The sequence below is a fragment of the Mustela nivalis genome (genome assembly GCF_964662115.1).
Source record: "Mustela nivalis genome assembly, chromosome: 5".
NCBI lineage: Eukaryota > Metazoa > Chordata > Mammalia > Carnivora > Mustelidae > Mustela > Mustela nivalis.
The window spans coordinates 45,633,813-45,656,235 of NC_139024.1; the positions used below are offsets into that span (position 1 = coordinate 45,633,813).

General features: G+C 36.5%; 1 protein-coding gene across 1 annotated transcript in view; it reads left to right on the top strand.

Annotated features, from left to right (window-relative positions):
- Positions 1 to 22,423, top strand: part of ME1 (malic enzyme 1) — a 181,133-nt gene that overhangs the window by 24,072 nt on the left and 134,638 nt on the right. Inside the window, exon 3 of the mRNA XM_082731694.1 lies at positions 4,140 to 4,289. Within this exon, the coding sequence (XP_082587820.1) occupies positions 4,140 to 4,289 (150 nt within the window). The remainder of the gene's footprint in view (positions 1 to 4,139; positions 4,290 to 22,423) is intronic.

A 22,423-nucleotide genomic window follows, 5' to 3' on the forward strand; every position in this document is an offset into this window, starting at 1 on the left:
GGCTCCCCGCTGAGCAGAGAGCCCGATGCGGGGCTCCAAGCTGGGACCCTGGGATCATGACTTGAGCCAAAGGCAGATGCTCAACCATCCGAGCCACCCAGGCAACCCCTTTTTAAGGATTTTATTTTTTTAGAGAGAGAGAGTGAGAGACCGATCACAAGCAGGGGGAGTAAGAGAGGGAGAGGACGAACCGGACTCCCCGCTGAGCAGGGAGCCCAGTGTGGAACTCAGTCCCACGACCTCAGGATCATGACCTTAGCCAGAGGCAGACACTTAACCAACAGAGCCACCCAGGCGCCCCATAAGTACAATGATGTTTTAACAAAAATTTACCCTTGGTAAGAACATTCGAATAATACAACATTTTCATTTCTAAATATATCCTCAAAGAGACTACTTTTCCCTTGTGATCAGATGGTTACTATGAAGGTGAGTTATCAGGAAATGCCCTTTCACACAGAATAAAACAGGACATAGCAGCTTTTAGTCAAGACTTTAGGTTCATTGTAGATAAAAGTACACTTTTCCCACTTCCAAGCTTGGTTCTAACACTACTGCAGATTTGGGTCAGTTAGTTTTAGAACTCAGTTTCTGTGTTTGCACAAAGATGAAGGTAATACTGTTCCCTACCTAGAACTGGGTAGTCTTCAGTTGAAATTCTGGTTGTGTTTCATGAGGGGCCTTAAGCAAACCACCTATTGCAACCATTGCCATGACTGTTGTCTATTGTGCCCTATACTTGTGGTTTGGCCCTTTCCTATTAAGGCACCGAAACTCTCTAAACCTGAGGTTTTTATTGGTGGATTTAAAGAAATAATAGTTATTTCAAAATATTATTGCAAAGTTTGGAAAAGTTAACAAACCCATGCCTAGAAAGTGTTTGTATTAGGGTTTTCCAGAGAAAAAGACCAAAATATACACATATTCTGCTGGTTCTATGTAAAGAGACTGAGTGACTGACTGACTGATTACTTATTTACTTACTTATTTCTAAGGAATTGGCTCACATGATTATGGAGTTTAGGCAAGTCCTAGATCTGTAGGTGGAGTGGCAGGCTGGAAACCAAGGGATGAGTTGCAGTTCCAGTCCAAACGGAGTCCAGTCCAAAGGCATTCCTTTTTGCTGGGGGTTGAAGATTAATAATAAAAATGGAGTGGATGGGGCACCTGGGTGGCTCACTCCGTTGAGCAGCCGACTCTTGGTTTCAGCTCAGGTCATGATCTCAGGGTCGTGGGATTGAGCACCGCATGGGGCTCCTTGCTCAGCTGGCTGTCTGCTTGAGGATTCTTTCCTTCTGCCCTTCTTCCTGCTTGTGTTGTCTCTTCTTCTCTTTGTGTCTCTCTCTCTAAGATAAATAAATAAATCTTTAAATAATACTAATACTGATGATGATGATGGCGATGAAGTAGCAGTCCAACTTGCCTTTGGTAGTCAGGATCAGTCACCCCATCCAGCACAATAACTCTTTTCTTTGCTTGTTGATTCAGAGGCGTATGGTGGCCAAAGTGGCTAACAGCAGTATTCACCTCCAGTTCAGTGGAGTCATTGTCTCCTGGTAGAAACATTCCTCCCTTTGGAACTAAGACTTCTAGGCCATTAGAGCATAAGTTCATGGGGACAGGGAGCAGAAATTTTGCCAGTGGGTCATGGGGGTTATTGGGAGTGGTGCCACTCTGATTTCCACCTCTCAGTTCTGGCTGTAGGAGAAACAGCACCATATAGCGGACACGGATTCTCTGCATATATGGCATCCTGGAGAACCTCACCCCAGCTCTGCAGGTTGCCACCTACTTGGTGCTATTACTGAGACTTCAGAGGGCCATTCTGCTGTTCTGTCAAGCCAGCTGCTTCAGGATGGTGGGAAACATGGTGAATTCCATGAATATGGGCCCACTGAGTTCTTTGGTTAAAAGCAGTATTGTGTGGAATACCATAATGGTGTTTAAGGCACTCGGTAAATCCTTGGACTGTAGTTTTGGCAGAAGTATTGTTTGCAGGGGAAGCAGATCTGTAACCAGAGTAAGTATCTATTCCAGTAAGAACTAACACCACCCCTTACATGAAGGAAGTAGTCTGCCACCAGGTAGATTGCTGATCACCCCCGTGGTGCCTTATCAGGTGTTCAGCACTGGTCTTTTCTTGCAGATGGAGTGTTCAGGAGTGTCTGTAGCGAGGCTGGCTTTGGTGAATGGAAGTCCATGTTGCTGAGCCCATGGATAACCTCCACCCCTGCCATGGCTACCTTTCATTAGTGAAGACAGAGGCAGCTGGGGAAAGAGGCTGACCTGTGCTTAATGTATATGTTTGCTGCTTCTTAAACTCCTTTATGCTCCTTTTCATTTGTTCCATAAGTCTATCCTTCAGACTCTAGTGTTTTTACTTTATATTCTTTTCCTGGGCTGTTTACCTCTACCTCCTAAGAGCTGGTCACATTCATGTTTTACCACAGGCTATTCCTCAAATATTTATTGAGCATCAACTGACTGACTGTCAGGTGCTCTTTAAGATATTGGGGATTATAGACCATGATCTCTGCCTTCATGGAATTTAGGTAAATTATTTTTTAAAAATTATTAAATGCTAAGTAGTAAAACAGTAAGTTAATATGCTAAAAATTGACAGGTGCTGATGAAAAAAAAAAGTAGGGTAAGAAGCGCTGAGAATGCTGAGGGTTGGGATGGTCAGTTTGTGTTGTTATATTGTTATATCAATCAGGAGAAGACTTCATTGAGAAGATGATTCATTAAGGAATCATCAAAGGCAGGGAGGTAATTAACTATGAGGAAATCTGAGGAACAGGTTCTGCAGCTGGTGTGTTCAGGGGTCAGCAGAAAGCTGAATCTGGAGCAGAATGAGGCAGGGGAGAATGGTAGGTTGGGAGGGGAAGTGGGGAAGACAGATTATGAATGGCTTTGAAGGCCTTTAAGGGACTTTGTTGTTATTCTGGATAAAATGGAAACTATTCAAGGTTTTGAACAGAAGATCAACATGATCTGACTTATATTTCAAGACGACTGTCTGCATGTTGAGAATAGAATGTAGGCCAGAAGAATATTTAGGAGACTATCACATTAATCCAGGTAAGAGGTTAGACCCAGGATGGTAGCAATGAAGGTGTTTAGACTTTGGGTATATGTTAAAGGTAAAGCCAACCTAATTTTCTTATATATTAGATATGGAAGTTAGAGAGCTTTCAGAAAAGAGAAGGAAGCAACAAAGAAACAGGAAAGGAATGACCAGTGATACAGAAGGAAAATCAAGAAAAATATGATGGCCCAGAAGACAAGAGGGTATTGAGCTCCAAGGAAGGGCATCTGTGTCAATGTTTTGACAGGTAAAATAAGATGAGGTCTGAGAATTGATTATTGATTTAGGATTGATGATTTCCACATTACTAAATCAGTTTTAACGTGCCTGTCAGTCATCATCTTCCCAAATGTTTAAGGGTTTGGTACAACCCATCTGTTTGCCAAACATTAGAATCCTTGTATCTCTGACTCTCCATTCTGTGCATTTTCAACTATTCCAGGGAATGGAAATCAACTTAAAAAGGCTAGTAAGATTAAGTACAATTTTGCAAGACTATTTTAAGTTGTAGTGAGCAGTTGGGCTTTATTCTATGAATTATCAAAGGTTAAAGGTAACATGGTAAGCTTAATGTTTAGAAAGAGAACTTTGGGTTAGAAATGCCTCTAGAAAGAAAAAGCCCTTTTGATACAATCAATAAGAACTTGCCTACTTTAGTAATTTTTAGGGTTGGTACTAAATTCCTTATTTTCTACTTGTCATTTCCCTTGGTTATTCAGTATTACAAGTTACAGGATAAAGTCTATTTACTTAGTTAAGTTAATGTTTAAATTATATCCCTAGTGGTATTTTCAATTTAAAATAGGGATAAAGTCTTTCCAGGTATTAAATAAAACTGTGTTGTTTTAGCAATGATTTTAAAGTTTGAATGACAGTTGCTCAGGTTTATGGTTCTTCATTCTTTGAGGTGTTTAAGGGTATTTCTAAAGTCTTTTTTGATCAGTTGTTTTCTATGTGATGTAAAAAATACTTTATTGAAAAATGTTTATATTTCTAAGCATCTGTTTCATGACTTTTGGAATATGGATCTCATTATGTCCAATTTCCACAGGTATCTACTTTTAATGGATCTTCAGGACAGAAACGAAAAGCTCTTTTATAGTGTGCTAATGTCTGACATTGAGAAATTCATGCCTATTGTTTATACCCCCACTGTGGGTCTGGCTTGCCAGCAATATAGTTTAGCATTTCGGAAGCCAAGGTATGTAAACTTTCATGTTAAATACCCTTGTGAATTTATTTTTTTGTAAAGTTTTTGCAATAATTTTAAAAAATTGTTGAATGCATTTTAAGTTTGGAAAAACCCAAGTCAAATTTCATTTCAAAGAAGTTCAGATATAAATATATACAAATACTAAAAAAATAATATTTTCTTTCTAGATTTAAGATCATGGAAAAGTATTACAAATCAATTTAGGTTTCCTTTTATAGACAATAACTGAATTTGTTTTTTGTTTGGAAAGAAAGTAATTGATCATTATTAAGCTTGTCTTAGAGTTTTTAATACCATTATGTGTATGTACATTTTAGAAGTTAAAGCAAGGATTCCAAACCTTTCTGAAAAATGAATGTATTTTCTAAATTAAGAGTTGGCATTAAAGTAACTCTTATGTTGATTTTCCTTTAGAAAATAGTAATAGCCTTTAAGGATGTGTTTTTGAAAAAACGGGATGTGTAAAATATAGAATACAGTTTTTCTAAATCCATAGCTTTACTTTGTTAATTACATTACTTTAAATACTTTTGAAACAGGGATCAATTGAAGTAAATATTAATACTTTTCACAGCAACAACAACCAAAGTTCAAGTTGAATATATTTATGTTACTTGTGCTTCTAACTTTAAAGATAAAAAAAGAAATGTTTATAAGTTTATACTGCAAATATAAAAGCCTATTAAAAGTACTGCCATTGAAAAGAGTACTTCAAGGTTAATATCTGAAAGTTAGATTGAATATGTGGATTTCCCATAGATATATTGATGTAGTGGTATTATTTAGCACATTTGTGCCACATTACTCTCTGTATAAACAAAAGAATTAGGCACATCATCCCTTGTATAAAGAAAGTAATTAGATAAATAGCTGTAGATGGTCACTTAAATTACATTTGTAGCACATATCTAGATTGCATTTATAAAACAGTTTTATTAACAGTGAATACATATTTTATTCATAGAGCAAGAGTGAGAATTTAGCTGGTAATTATATTGTGAAGATAATTTTGGGGGGGCAAAAAAGTGTATTTATTTGTTAATCAGACAAATAATACATACTCATTATTGAAAAATTAGAAAATATGAATATACAGAAAGGAGAAATGTTTTAAAAATACCTAATGTCGTCATACAAGAAAAACCTGTAAATTCAAATACATACTCTTTCCATATATAAGTGATCATACTATATACACTCTTTCTTGCCTATTTTCTCTGAGTGATGTCATGAACATCTCTCCATGTCTATAAAGTATATTTCTACATAAGGAATCTTAGTAAAAGCATGAGCATGCAACACTTGGCTGTTAAAAAAATGTAATTTAAGCATTTTTTGAAATTATAACTTTTTGTGAGATCCTGAGAAATGCTAACAACTATAAGAGATGTAGACAAGTATAGCTCAAAGTATTTGGGTTGAAGTTGACATAAAAGTCTCAATGGAAATAATTATTTTTTCAGCATTTACTATGTACTAGATGATTTTTTAAGGGCTTAGGATGTATTGGTATACATGTAAAATCTAAGAGCAGAAGAGATAGGGAAATAAAAAATAAGTGAATTGTCCAGAATTTTCGAAGGTAGTAAATGTTAAAAAGAAAAACTAGAGCAGGAAAGGGGGATTTGGAGTGCCAGTTACTTTGTGGGGGCGGGGGCAGTTGCAATTTTAAATAAAGTTTACAGTATAGGGCTTAATTGGAAATGATACTGCAAGAGTGAGGGAGTGGTAATGTAGATACAAAAGGAACTGTGTGCCAGGCAGGAGGACTAGTCAGTGCCAAAGCCGTAAGGGAGAACATACCTGGGGACAAGGAGCAGCAGAAAGGCCGTGTGCTGGCAGTGTGAGGGAGGGGAGAGAAGTAGGGGAGGTCATTGATGGAAAATAAATGAGAGGGTACAGAACCTGGAGTTTCTTGTAGGCTAAAGAACACTGGTTCTTACTCTTCGTTAAACGGGTAGAAGAATCAGATAGCTTGGTTAGCAGCCTAGTGCAGTAACCCCAGTGAGAGAGGATGGTGTCTCAGATTAGGGCAGCATTGGAATTAGGGGTTATGGAATTATTCTAGACAGATAAAATCACGAGGATTTCCTGTTGAATTGGAGGCTTCCTGGAGCTGGGATTACAAGTATAGTGTCTGGAGTAGATTGCCTGTTTTCTTTTTCCTTTTTTTATGATTTTATTTATTTATTTGAGAGCAAGAGAATCAGGAGAGAGCATGAGAGAGGAGAGGGTCAGAGAGAGAAGCAGACTCCCTGCTGAGCAGGAAGCCTGATGTAGGACTCAATCCCAGGACTCTAAGATCATGACCTGAGCTGAAGGCAGTCCCTCAACCAGCTGAGCCACCCAGGCACCAAGATTGCCTGTTTTCATTGTACTTGGTTTTGCTACTTGTTTTAGTCTTTAATAAATTATTGACCCTTTGTATGCTCCAGTTTCCTCTGTAACATGGGGATTAAGCTACAGCCCACCATCCTTAATCTACATTTTTAAATTTTAAATTTGAAAGCCAAAATATTAAAAAAATTCTCATTTGGAGTAACACCTGATTTGTCTGAACCCATTCAGTGGCAAGTGGAACTAAATTTAGATACGGGTAGCTATAGCATTTAACTGACTTAGTGTCATCTGTTTTTCTTTAGAACAGTTAATGTATTTGATTACACAGGGATTTCCCAAAAATTAAATTAACTGATACATAAAGGGAAAGGAAAGAGGTAGCGTAACATTTATAGCAGAAGATTCACAATGTTGAATGTAGGTGGAGATATTCATCTTATTGGTTCAACTTTTCCACAGTATTTGAAATTTAGGTAAAGGAATGCTTTACTGACAGAAAAAGTAAAGTTCTTAAAACTATTTCTATATGATCTCTTTATGGCAGTTTTTTGTCATGTTGATTTTTTTTTTTAAGATTTTATTTATTTATTTGAGAGAGAGACAGTGAGAGAGAGCATGAGAGGGGAGAAGGTCAGAGGGAGAAGCAGACTCCCCGTGGAGCTGAGCCCAATGTGGGACTTGATCCCGGGACTCCAGGATCATGACCCAAGCTGAAGGCAGTCGCCCAACCAACTGAGCCACCCAGGCAGCCCTGTCTTGTTGATTTTTAATGTGTATATCTTGCTAAACTTCTGATGATTTTGAAGTTTCTTAATAGATTAATTCTCTTGACTTCTCCCATAACTGTAAAAAAAGGAACCTATTTGAAAATACATCATGTGGCATATATATTTATACATTGTATTTAATTGTAAAGGAAATTGTGATTGTGTTTGAGTAATGATGGATATTTCAGACCTTAGCAAGTAGACTATTTTTTAAAGCCGAAATCGAAAAATGTCTATTAAATCTTTCCTGCTGCAACAGCAAGTATTCTAAGACATTCAGAAAATGAACAGGAGTATTATACTTCTTATTACATTTACTTTGTGTATTTGGTGGTAGCAATTAGGAACATAATAAGTGAAAGTTAGGGGATAGTAGTTCAAGTACTGAGCTTAATACCATTGCAAAGGGGTAGAACTTTTGATCTCAGAATTTTAAATATTATCTTTATGATACTGATGCAGACTGCTTGGTTCTGAGGACCCAGAGGGAAGTTTCTACAGGACCAGCCAAGAGGGACCTTAATTTCATGCAGGATAAAAATCAAACTGGAGCCAAGAGGGGGAGAGCAGAGTTTTTTGCAGGTATAGAAAGAGTGTAGATACTGACAGAGCTTCTGGGGGACTGCAAAAGGAAGGAAGAGTGAGTCTTGTCTTTGCCTGGAGCCTGGAATTTTTATTGAGGTTGGTGGTCCGTACACATGTCTTCTTGATAATCTGGGAACAAAGAATAGGATTTAGGTATTCTCCCTAAATCATCTGTGCCCTGCAGCCAAGGGTCTTGTGGAGTCCGTGGTCTTAGAAAATGTTCATGATGACCCTGCCCAGTAGTAACTCCTTCGATGTTATCTATTGTGCTCGAAGAGTCCAAAGAAATCATTAAATAGTTGACCTTTACGTGCAGGACATCTATTCTGTGTTCTATATGACGTGTGTAAGGGCTGAGGTGCATGTCTCAGCAAGAGTGGAAGCAGGAAAAAGAGTGAATAAAGCAATTTTTCATGGGGTTCTTTTAGTTTTCTCTGTCACAATATGATATTTTTCTATGGCTGGATATTTATTTTTCATTTTGAATATGGTATTAAAGTCTGTCTAGGTATCCAAAAATAAATTCTTATATGGATAACTCTTCCAGCATTTTTTTTTCCCCTAAGGTATGATGCTGGAGTATCCATTTATTGGTCTTGGGTGGAATTTCTTTTTTCTTTGCCATAGATACTTTGTGTGGGTTTTTCAAGATGTTGTGGATAATGACTTTTAAGAATGTCCAGTTTGTTTGGATTATCTTCTTCCCATGTACTCATAACATTTTAATTCTTGCAGAATTTCCAGTATTTGAAAGTGCAATATGCTTATGTCAGCACACCTAATTGTGGCTAATTTGTAGGTAGAGGTGTGATTTTTGGAACTAGAGATGATTCTTTTTGTATTTTTGCAGAATGCTGAGCTTACTGTGTTACTTAAATTACTCGTATTCTATAAAACTTATTTTAAGGGAAATTTTTGTGTAAATTGATAGTGCAGATATATATAAAGGGCAACTAAAAGCAGACTTATGTAACTTCTTTGGAAATATTTCTACCTGTTATATTTTACACTATACTTTCCAAGAAACATTTCTCTCTCTCTCATAAGCTCTGATTAGGTACCTATCATTTTACCAGGCTTTTGGCAATTAACCATGTTGCTATTTTTGGTATTTTTAATACTCTATCAAAGTACTCTTGGTCTGATTTTATTTTTCTTATTTATTTTTTACTGAGGTATAATTGACATATAACATATTAGATTCAGTCTTTGTGTATTGTGAAATAATGACCACAGTAAGTCTAGTTAATATCCATCACCATGCCTGGTTACCAGAAATTTTTTTTTACTTTGATGAGAACTTATAAGATTTATTCTCTTAGCAACTTTTGAATGTACATTTTTATTATATGCAGCATTATTTATTACATGCAGTATTATTAACTGTAGTCACTGTGCTGTACATTGTATCCCCATGACTTACTAATTTTATAACTGAAAATTTGTACCTTTTGAACCTCTTCACCCATTTCACCTACTTCACACCCCCCATGTTTGGCAATCACAATCTGCTCTGTGAGCTCAGTTTTGTTTTTTTTTTCTCCTCTTGGTTTCTCTTGTTGGCATTTTACTCTTTATTTAGTCCCAACTAGAGTATAAGCATCTAGAGAAAAGGGATCATCCTTTAAAATTATTCCTGTATTTCCCATGCTTTTAAGCTTAGTGCCTGGTTAGTGCTAAATCAATATATGTTATCTGCTGCCTCATAGAAAGAGTAATAATATTACTCTAGTCAAAACATAAAGTACTGGTATGTTCTTTATTTCTCCTACTATTTAAGCATATTATTCTGAAAGGTAAATTTTCATAAATAATTGATCTGAAAGAAATTGGACTTACACTAAGGAATCAGGCTATGAGGAAGTAAAATTTCAATTACACACAGAAAATACAACTTTAAACTCATATTATGCTCCTTTTAACTACTCATCTTTATCAAGTAGATCACTAATATGACTTTGGCAAAAAGAATAAGCAGTTTGATGACAGTTTTTTAAAAAAAGGCATTTCCAGAGTTTGATCTGATTAGTACCATTAATTGGTTTGCCACAAGGTAGGGTGAAAAAAGCATTCAGTGCTAAAATTAATCAAAGAAAAGTTGTATTACCTGAAATTAAACAGGATTCTTTACTATAAGATTTCTTAGAATAATACCTATCTTACAAGTTTTTGGAGGGGGACAATAGATTTAATATAGGTAATATACCTTGCATAATTCTTGACACAAAGTAGGTGTTCCCAAGTAGTAGCTGGTATTATTATAACTCCCAGGTTTATGGTGACCAAATGGATGATGGTATCATTCACCCAGTTTCAGAATAATGGAATATGTTTGTAAGGGAGATAGAAAATTCTTTTCAGGATGTGTTGAGGGTTTTTTTTTTTTTTTTAAATTTTAAATTAAATTAAATTAATTTATTTGAAAGAGAGAGAACATTAGCAGGGGGGAGGGGTAGAGGGAGAGGGATAAACAGACTCCCCTCCCCACTGAGCATGGAGCCCCATGGAGGGCTCAGCTTTGATTGCAGGATCCTGAGATAATAATTCGAGCCAAAGGCAGATGCTTAACCGATTGAGCCAACTAGGAACCCCAGGACATTTAAGTTTTAAATGTCTGTGTGACTTCCAAGTTGGGTTGTCTGGTAGGCAATTAAATGTATGGACCTGGAACTTAATAGATAATATATGTAAAGCTTCTTTTATTTAAATTCACACATTACAAAAGCTACATAAATGATACCTGTTTTGATTTTGACAATGACTAAATTTAGCAACAAGACTAATGGTCAGAGAGTCAGTCAATAAGATATTCTATATTTTGTTCTTTTTTTTTCCAGAAAAATTTTAGAGAAATGAATAAAAGGAAATGAGATGAACCAAAACAAAATACTAAAATAGTTTTTCTACATTTAGAGTTTGTTTGCATACATATTTCCTTCAGAATTCCAGAAAGGTCTTAGAGTGTTTGTGACTTAAACTGTAAGGACTAAAGCTTTTATTACCCCAAGTGCAGTTTTGTATGAGGATGAATACCTTGTGATATAGAAAGTCATAACCATACCATGATTTGACTGTGATTAGAAATGGAGATTGTTGGGGCACCTGGCTCACTCTGTAGAGCATCTAACTCTGGATCTCAGAGTTGTGAATTCGATCCTCATGTTGGGTGTAGAGATTACTTGCAAAATAAATAAATAAAGGGCGCCTAGGTGGCTCAGTTGGTTAAACCTCCAACTCTTGATCTTCAGGGTCATTAGTTCAAGCCCCATGCTGGGTTCCACACTGGGCGTGGAGCATAATAAACAAGCAAACAAACAATCAAGCAACTGATTAGAAAAAAAGAAATGGCGATTATTTACTCTATGGAAACAGTTTCTGCATTTGTGCCAAAAGTTCAGCAAATTTTGTAGTCTTACAGGGTGAGAGTGTTGCTTTTGTCATTTAATCTGTGAAACAGCAGTAAGAAAAGCTGCTTAAAGGGAATCAATAGAAAAAGAAACCTTCCCAAGGCTAAACACCCCTTTAACCCAGTAATATTCTAATGATATAGTACAGATTTTAATGATAATAACTATTATTGAACAGTTTAGAATGGACACTTTCATGTTGTTTTTAAATTTTCTCATATTAAATCTACCTGATTTTAAACATAATCTATTTTTATAATGTGCTATACAGGTATATGATGGGAATTTCACTCTGCTAAGCTGTAAGTACTTCAGTACCTCAGTATTTATAAATAGAATTTAAGCTGCTTAGGGAAAAGAAACATGGGTTCACAGACAATTCTGATAGCTGTGAAGGAACTGTTGAACTCTTGAAGTAAGGCTGTGGCACCTTTCAGTAGTTTAATGCTGTCTAGTTGTTACTGGACTGTTGTGATGTAAACAGTCAAGTGATCTAGCTTCCAGAAGTTAATAGCTCTCCTGCTCTCCTCCATCACCTCACTCCCCAGGCTACGGGGGTTTCTGGGAAGGAGTGAGAGCAGGTCCTACTCCTCTGAGTCGTCCTGGATAGGACAGCTGCTCAGATGGACCAGGACTATTCTCGATGGATTTGGCTTTCTTTAGTCAAACCACTTTAGACCATTTAGAGATATTTAGGAGACTTTTGAGAACCAGGGAATTAATATTTTTGGCTTTAAGCCCTGGTTTAGTTTGTAACTTCTATTTTTTACTGTATTGAAATTTTCTATATCTCTAGAAACTCAAATAGTTGAAGTTTAAGGGAATAGCTAATTTTTAATGCTTCTAAAAAAGCAATCATTTTAATATATGTTAAAAAACTTTTCACCATTTACCTACAGCAATAAGCCTTTGATCTTGATTTATACTTACTTCAGAATATTCTTATGTTAATTGATTTCATTTCCCTTGAGATAGGCTCAGTATTTGCATCTACTCAACTGTAAAGTATGAGAAAAAGTACTATGTGTTGGAAATTTTTTCTCCCCAAAGATATGAAACAAGTGAGGTGCGGAATGTCTGGACTAGTTCAAGACTCTTGTTACTTCAGCTGATTTCTTGGAGATAATTATTTGCAAAAAGTTGTTTTTTATTTATTATGGAGATGTAGATCTTGTGATTTCTAAAATTAGTAATTCAAGTTAACTTCTTTTTTCTGAGCACACTAAATGCTTCTATTTAGGAAAATGTCTGTGACTTGAGCTGAGTGGAGTGAGGTAGAATATCCTGTATCTTAGTCCTGGAAATACAGTGTGTGCCCAGAAGTAGTTTCAAATCCCAAACTTTCTTCTTTCCTAAGTATTGCCATAATTAGGAAGAATTTGGAGTATGGGAAGAATGTAGGTATGATTCAAACATAAATTCTACGTATCATGATCTAAAGATTATCTGAGCATATGCATAGACATAAATCTCCTTAGCAAGGGCAGTGAAACTTATCTTTTACTGTAAACCTTTAAAAGTGTAAAGTAACAGTTCATCAAGTCTCTGTATTCATGTAGAGACTTTAAGTGTGGAAAACTTGAATGGAAATGTAAGTTTAGGATCCAAAAATAACTCTGCTACCATCTGTGTGGTACATCCAGGTGTTTTGATTTAAATTTCCACACAGCATACAGAGAATTAAGAAAAACTGCCAAGTTTTATCTCCAGTAGTGTTTATGAAAACATATTAATTAGGGCATCATTATGAATTTTTAAGAGGGGTTATAAATCCCCATCTTTATTACTAAGAATAAAGATTTCTTTTCTTTTCTTCTTTTTTTTTTTTCCAAATGGAGGCAGTAGTTCTTTACGTCACATACCCAGATCACATCTGGAATATCGTGTTTAGTTTGGATGCCATACTTTTCAGGGTCGTTGGCAAACAGAAAAGAGTGACCAAAGCAGTGACAGTTGTTGAAAACGTGCTATATATGAAAGGGTTGGAGGAAATAGAAGTAGTTCAGCTAAAAGAAAAGACTTGAAAGGGATATAGCTAAGTCCTCAATTCTTTGATAGATTTACATGTGAGAAAATAAAAGTATATACTTGCATGGTTTAGCCTTCAAGTGTAGAGCTAAAATCAGATGGACATTATTACAGGGGGTACAGATTTAATTTCAATATAGAGGAAGATTTTCTAATAACTAAAACTATATGACATTGGAATAGACTTCCTTACCCTCCCTCATTGGAAATATTCACATGGCTTGGATAATCTCCTGGTCATTTACATTATAAATGACATTCTTGCATTGAGTGTGATTGTAAACTGGTTGAATTCTAAGGTCACTTTTAACTAGAAAATTCAGTGAATGTTTAAAAGAGCAGTTTACAGATGAAGAATTCCAGGTATTTGGGAATATCTCACTCCTCATTTCAAATAACCCTATTTTCTAATTCAAAAAGATTTTAGTGATAATTTTAATCACAATTAGGAATTATTAAAAATAATATATTTTCAAATAAAAACTATTTTAAACAAATTTAAAGTGATTTGATGACACAGCTCACCAAAATTCCTACTCCCTTCCCCAAACACACAAATTACATGTCAGTTTACACAGCTGTATCCTGGCTACAATGTTTTGGTTTCAACATTTCTCCAATTTTGATGGATGAAAAGTTTAATGTTGACATTTTCTTATTTAATTACATCCTTCTGATCTAATCTTTCTTGTAATTTTTTCAGACTATTTGTTTTTCTGTATATTCTTTTAAACTCTCATATATATATATATATATATAGTTGCAGTTTAGCTACTAGAGACATTATTAGTAAAAATTTTCTTTAAGGCGCTGTTTCTGCCTCCCCTACTGGCTCCTTCTGCCCAAATCAGTGTTGAAGGGAAATTGCCCAGTTAGAATTTGCTTGTATTACTCTTTCCAAAATTTCCTATGTGCCTTTAAGGTATGCTTCTGAAATATGAAGATTTGTTTTCATCAGTTTTCTTGACAAAATAATCTATAATTATCATCTAAGAATTCTTTTATATACCTTTAAAAAGGTTGGCTATTGTATGCCTAGGTAGTTTTATAGATTAAATTGAAGTGTTTAGGGGCACCTGGGTGGTACAGTTGGTTGAGCAACAATTCTTGGTTTTAAATCAGATCATGATCTCAGGGTCTTGAGATCCACCCCACGTCCAGCTCTGTGCTCTGTGCAGAGTCTGCTTGAGATTCTCTCTTCCTCTTCCGCTGCCCCTCCCACTTGTGCTCTCTCTCTGTCTCACTCTCAAATAACTAAATAAATCTTTAAAAAATGTATATAACTATTAAGAGGCATAATTGAGGGGCGCCTGGGTGGCTCAGTGGGTTAAAGCCTCTGCCTTCGGCTTAGGTCATGATCCTAGGGTCCTGGGATCAAGCCCCACATCGGGCTCTCTGCTTAGCAGGGAGCCTGCTTTCTCCCCCCTCTCTCTGTCTGCCTCTCTGCCTACTTGTGATCTCTGTCTGTCAAATAAATAAATAAAATCTTAAAAAAAAAAACAAATAAAAAAATAAAAGGCATAATTGAAATAATCAATTTTAGCTCCAAAATTTTACATCCACAGAAGTAAAATTTATAAAATATTTGATAGAATTCCAGATTATTTAATTACGTATGAAATTATTGAATTCTACATTTTTCTAAGAAAAGAAATTTCTCATTTACTAGTGTAAGTCCTAGTCCTAATATGATTGACTCATGGCTGAATAAATGACATTCATAATAATTTGGAGGCTATCATATTTTGTAAAAATAGTGTTACCTTGTGAAGTAAAACATTTTCACTGTGAAATGAGGTAATTTATTTTAAAAGCTGAAAATGTTGTAAGTATATTATTTCTCTCCTGGGAGACGTTAATTTTTATTGATAATTTGCCAAATAAATGCCATCTGTCTGTTGAATTCAGTGTTACCTTAGGATTCTTTCCAGTATTTTCTACCATGGAAAGTACTCTGGATTTTAACTATCAGAACAACATCTATTAATTTCTACTTAATTGGTATGCTCATACTAACTTTAACATGAATAAATGAATAATAGCTTACCTAAAGTTATTTTTATGTACATTTTCATTTCATGTTTATTTGGAAACAGTGGTTAAGTTGTGGTATACAGAGGTGAAATCATTAACCTTTGGTAATTGTTGATTTTTTTCAATCCACTCATTTTGTAATTGAAAACAATCATTCCAAGGAAACTCAGTGATCACCCAGTTTTAAGTACTAGAGCTGGGATGTGAATTTATGTTTTCTACCATTTAGACCTCTGTATTAGAGCTCCCCAGAGCAAGGGGAGTGTGTGTGTGTGTGTATAGTGATTTATTTAATTTAAAGAATTGGCTCACACAATTGTGGGGGCTGGCAAGTCCAAAATCTGCAGGGTAGGCTGATAAGCTAGAGACCCAGGGAAGAGGTGATGCTATAGTCAGATCCAAAAGTAGTCTGCTGGAACTACTTTCTTTGGAGGAGTGAGTCTTTTCTGATCAAGCCTTCAACTGACTGGATGAGGCCTAGCTACATTATGGAGGGTAATCTGCTTAACTCAAAGTCTACTGACTTAAATGTTAATCTCACTTGAAAATTACTTTCATGCACACACACACACACACACACACACACACACATTTTCTTCACAGAAACATTTAGAGTAGTGTTTGACCAAATTTCTGGATACCATGCTTAGCCAAACTGACATAGAAAATTAACTATCACATCCTCCCAGACCAGTGTTGGGTCTTTTTTTTTTTTTTTTTAATCTCAGATTATATTTTTCTACCTGGAACCTGAGCTGTTCAGGGAAGCTGCACTCTTACGTAGTTTCTTAGACTTTTCCTCATTGACTAATATGTGTTGTGACTTTAAAAAGCTAAAGTTATATATTATGTTTGTTAATTAAGATTAACAAGATAAATTAAGATTATTCTCCCAAATACTGTAGCATTTACCTGCAAAGAATTTCATATCTTGCATTCTATAAGATTTTAATCCTAATAGTTCATATGAGTATTGTCAAAATATGGTTTTTCTTTAAAAGTAATTTAAGATTTAAACCTAGTTTTAGAAATTGCCAAATAACATTGTTGATCACTCAGTTCTTCCAAAAGAAGTTCTTGCTACGTTTTCTTCCCCAACTCTGCCCCCTTTCCAAAATCTTTTTGCTGATTCTCTGTGCTCGTTACTTCTTTTCTCCTTCCTTTCTTTGATAGAAATGTAGTGAGTGTGCACTGCATGCCAGACACTTGACTAATAGGGAGTGCAGATAAATAAAAGACATATTTCCTGCCTTTGTGAAATTCACAGGTAACACTCAAGTGAACAAAGAACAACATGCATACAGCTTGTATTATGAAGGATCTGAACAGAAGGCGGTGATAAAGAGTATCCAGGGCATTTCCTTTCATGGTGTATTGAGGGACGTGTGTGAAGAGACACTATGTAAGCTGACTCCTGAAAGGTAGGGAGTTGGCTTATGAAAACCAGGGAGAGAAAAAAAGCATTTGAGGCTGAGTAAGTAGCATGTTCAAAAGGTGTGAAAGTGAAGAGGATGGTTGGAGGTGTGGTTTGAATAAGGCAGGAGTCCCTTGCAGGGCCTCGTGGGACCTGGTAGCATTCCATCATTATTCTTCACGTTGGGAAGCCATTGAAATATTTGCAGACAAGAATGTTAGCATTCGGGGCGCCTGGGTGGCTCAGTGGGTTAAAGCCTCTGCCTTCGGCTCAGGTTGTGATCCCAGGGTCTTGGGATCGAGCCCCGCATCGGGCTCTCTGCTCAGCAGGGGGCCTGCTTCCTCCTCTCTCTCTCTCTCTCTCTCTCTCTCTCTCTCTCTCTCTGCCTGCCTCTCTGACTACTTGTGATCTCTCTGTCAAATAAATAAAATAATAATAAAAAAAAGAATGTTAGCATTCTGTTGTAGTTTTAAAAGATTATCCTGGCTGCCATGTGGATAAATGGTTAGAAATGAGGGGCTGGAATAGAATAGGAAGACCAATAAGACTGTTGTGATATTGCCTCTCCTTCCATCAGTTGTCATTGCTCTGAGTGGACTTGATCCTCTCAAGATATGGAGCAAGGAAATCTAGCAAGTCCCTTAGTCCTGCAGTGATGGCTGTAAGCAAGTGAGGTGATATGGGTATATAACACATGGTGTATTTCAGTGACCCTAACATCATTAGCAGGAGGTAAGAAGATCTGCTGGACATAAGAATTTCCCAAGCATGCAGGCCCAGTACAGTTTATTTTATTTACTACCCAAGTCAGTACTCTTACGATCTTGTCCTTGGTCCACTGCACAAATCCATCCCGAGCCAACTCTTTCTTTCCCTCAAGGAAGAATAGCTAGACAATGTTTATGCGCCATGAAATACTATTCATTTCATTTCTGCAGACCTATTTTTAAAATTAAAATATTATTACTGTAGAGGTGGAGTTCTATAACTGCCTGCACGGCTCAGTCTCAGCTGGCCCTTCTACTCCACAGAGTTTAACTCCAGCTGTGTGCTTGGCTCATCTCACTCTTGTGGTTGTAAGAATGTAAACACTCTGCAGCTTTATCCTCCTTATCATATATTCTTTCCCATGTCCCCTATGAATTCATTGGCTTAACATTTTATTTCCATGATCTAACCCTAATACATTTCCGCTCTTTCACATATTTCCATCTTCATCTGTGCAGCTAAGTACAGTGATCCATCCCACCCACTAAAATCTCTGCGCTAATGCTTTCTTCTTGGAACTGTTTCTCCTTAGCTTAGCATTGTGGTCCCTGGTTTCTTAACCCTGTAAGTTGCAACAGCACGCACTCAGTCACCTAAACCACACACCTCATAGATGGTCGGGAGTTTCTCCCCTTCCTTTTGCTGTTGGAGCCATGCCAGCTTTACCTCTTTATTACCGGCCAAGTCGCTCTTGTCCATTCAATCCTCCTGCTACTCCTTTCGGATCAGGCCCTTCTCATTTCAAAAGAGAGCGAGTTTTCAAAAAGGGACGTCTAATGGTGTCACTTTCCGAACTAAACTCATTGAATGACTCCCCATTTTCACCACCATAAAATCCAAGCTCCTTAGCATGGCTTTCAAGGGTTTTTGTAATCTGGCTCTTTTGCCTATCTCTCTGTCTTCATTGTTTCCCTTTCCTGCTCTTCACACCCTGACCCCCACCTCAAGTCAAGTATCACCCAAGCCCCTGGGTGGCTGCTTTCACACTTTCACACTGACATATAACAACTGAATCTTTTCTGTTTGTCTCTCTTTTGACCATTTCTTTTTCCTTAAGGATAGCAACTGTACCCTTTACCTTTATCCCAGAACCTACCAGAGCTTAGCACAGTCTTTGTTGAGTGCATAAATGGGCAGGTGAGGGAATATACATGTCCAGCCTATAGTGTGGTTTGGACCCGAAGAGGCTTGGTGCTGATCCCTTTCTTGCTTCTTATTAACTGTGTGATCTTGGGTCAGTAACATAAACTCCCTAATCTGTAGTTTCCTTGTTTGTAAAATGAATATTGTGATTATATTTAAATAAGGTGATCTTTTTAAAACCTATTTTGACAGGAAGTGTACGGCAGAAATTAAAAACTGATTTATCTGGGGTGCCTGGGTGGCTCAGTGGGTTAAGCCGCTGCCTTCAGCTCAGGTCATGATCTCAGGGTCCTGGGATCGAGTCCCGCATCGGGCTCTCTGCTCAGCAGGGAGCCTGCTTCCTCCTCTCTCTCTGCCTGCTTCTCTGCCTACTTGTAATCTCTCTCTGTCAAATAAATAAATAAAATCTTAAAAAAAAAAAAACCAAACTGATTTATCTGAAGTTCAGATGTATCTACAGTTTTCAAGTATCTTATGAGGCAAAATTTTATTTTTCTAAGTATTGCAACTTAGTTTAATACTGACTACAATAGCTAACTGGAATATAACTAGTTCTGCTAAACAGTGTGTTTGGATAACTGTAAGAATAAAAATGTATGGGGGTGCCTGGGTGGTTCAGTGGGTTAAGCCTCTGCCTACAGCTCAGGTCATGCTCAGGGTCCTGGGATTGAGCCCCGCATCGGGCTCTTGGCTCAGGGGGGAGCCTGCTTCCTTCTCTCTCTCTGCCTGCCTCTTTGCCTAGTTGTGACTTGCCTGTGAAATGAATAAACTCTTAAAAAAAAAAAAAGAATAGAAAAGTATAGGTATCATGTGAATCATCAACCCAAATTATTTTTAGGGTTAGAAGATTTCAAACAATATACAAATATAAGTTATGTATTATCAATATAATTAATGAAGATATTTCTAAGACACTGGCAAGTAAAGACATAAAAAAATGACCAAGAACATGTTTTTGAGTATTCATAGAACAAAAAGGAAGTGTGTATGTTATTCATCCTAATGGTCAGTATACTACATTAGGTATGCCCAAGGAAATATGAATATTTCTGAAAATAGATAGAAACTGTTAAGTCTAAGCAATAATTGAAAGTATATAAAGTTTCTCAAGGAAGCCCTCACCCAGAAAAATGTCTGTTTAACATTGGGAGTTCTATTTTTTTAACTCAAGGTGAGCTTGAGCTAATTTTTCCAGTAAGGTACATAAGACAGTGATGTCATGTACTTCTTTTTGCAAAGATAATTTCTCTACCAAATTTAGCTTCTAATTTAATATTTTGCTGTTACAAGACATTTCTAATGTGACAAAGCCTTGGATGTGACAATGTGATTTCTTTTTCTTTTATTTCTCATGTAGCAAACAGAGCACAAAGTTCACTAAATAATGTGAAATGTTGTACTAATAAAATTCATTTTATTAGTAACATAAGTAAGGAAGTAATTTGAACACTGTGTATATTAAAGTATGTAACTCACTAACATGAGCAATACCAAGGAGTATTTATATAGAACAGCTTTCTTCTCTTATTTGGAATGAGATACATTCCCCTAACAATAAAAAATACAAAACAATCACAGAGGATAATCTTTTTCGCTCCCTACCCAGAGAAAACCACCAATGACTATGGTGGGAAGAATTCCTTGTGGTTGGAAAACAGATGCATAAGTTGCTGGAAGTCTCATTTATGTATTAAGCTATTAAAAAAATTTTTTTTAATATTTTATTTATTTATTTGAGAGAGAGACAGAGATAGCTACAGAGAACATGAATGGTGAAGAGAGGGAGAAGCAGGCTTGGTGCTCAGCAGGAAGCCCAACATGGGGCTCCACCTCAGGACCCTGGGATCATGACCTGAGCCAAAGGTAGATACTTAACCAACAGAGCCATCCAGGTGTTCCCCCTGAAAGAAACTTTTTATATGAAGGATTTCCCTTGTCCAAGTATCTGCTAACTGCCACCTGGGATTTGTATCAAACCCTTCCCTCTACTCGTATGCCCCCAATCAGTAGATAAATAATTACTGGGTAAAGAATATACCTCCTGGTTTGATATTTTAACAATACAACAAACTATTTTCAATGAAGTGTATTTTTGATTTATTCAACCCGATTTTCAGGCATTCTAAACTTAACATTTTATTCTGTTTTTATTGGGATCCATAAGAAAAAGAAATTCCAAATGGAGAAGAGTCTTCTATATCTTTTTAGCAATACTTTTGATGGAAGCAATGTCTAATATATTGTTCAATGTCCTTTATATAAAGACCATTTGATAAATTCCTCTCAGAATTGAAGAAATGCTTCTTTCCTCTTTCCAGATGCCATGGTATACGTCATTTAATTAGACTTGAGAACTAACTCCCTTTTCACCCTTGGGCTTTGGCTATATTTTGCACTCAATTACAGTAGGTTTTTTTAGACCATTTTCTTTTTCCTGTCTCCCCTCCCCCTCATTATATTCTCTTTAAATGAGTATGTCTTGCAAACCTAGGTTTTAGACAGTCATTAGCCCCCAACTTCCTTCCAGACTAAGTGAAAAGCCTATGTCCTCTATTTAAAAAAATTTTTTATAAAGGCATCTTATTAGGATTTCACATCTCTCCCCTCCAGGGTGGGTGGTTTCCTGCAGCTCAGAGTAAACAGACTACAGCTTGCCAGCCAGTCTTCTGTACTGTTGTACAAGGAGTTCATGGTTTTCCTGAATCTATAATTTGTGTTGGTTACTGCCTCAAACCTTTATTAATTTAGTGAAAACCTTGATCAGTTTGTTGTTTCTGTTTTCTGTTAGTTTAAAATGAAAAACAAAAGACCAGAAATGAAAACCATCATTCTAGCCTTTGTTTTAATGTGTTCAAAGCATCAGTCCCTTTGTTTTTCCAGCTATGAATGTGTGACGTAGTTAATTAGCAAGATCTTGAGAGAGAGCCCGATGGCTGAGATCCCAAAGGCTTCCTACAATTTTCTTTCAAATTATTCTTCATCAACCTGTTGCCTCTCTGTTTTAAAGTAATTTGTTATGTATTTGGGAGCTTAAAAGATTGAATTATTCTGAGTTACCAGTAAACTGCCAAATATTAGTATAAATTTAAAATTCCCAGTAACAATAACTGTGGTAATTTCACCAATGCCAAAGAATTTTCTTTCCTTTTCCGAAGAGGCATGCTTGATGGGAACTTAGCTTTTTTCCTGATACTTCAGGTCATACTGTAAATGGGCCAGTGTATAAACTACACCATTGGGAGAATTCTGCAGCTATTCACAATGTATGGGAAAGGCAAATCCTTAGTAAGAACAATCTAGAAACACTAAAAAATGACTTTCAAAATGTATGTTTCATCTTAAAAACAGTAAAAACTCTTATTTCTTGGATTCTAAGTCATTGCTAATCCCTACCGAAGTACGTTTTCTTGGTTTGCCACTCAACTGATTTAAGAATTTTGCTCAATTCTGTGGCTGGTCATATTCAGGAATAAATGTTACTTAACACTGAACTTTAGGGAACTAATGTGGGAATCTCTGTCAACATCAGTGAAAATTCAACAGCATTGAATTATTGTGCGTCAGTGATCATCTTACTATTTCGTTTACAAACCCCTTGAGAGAATTTTGAAAAATTTTACCCATGCCCTTCTTAAC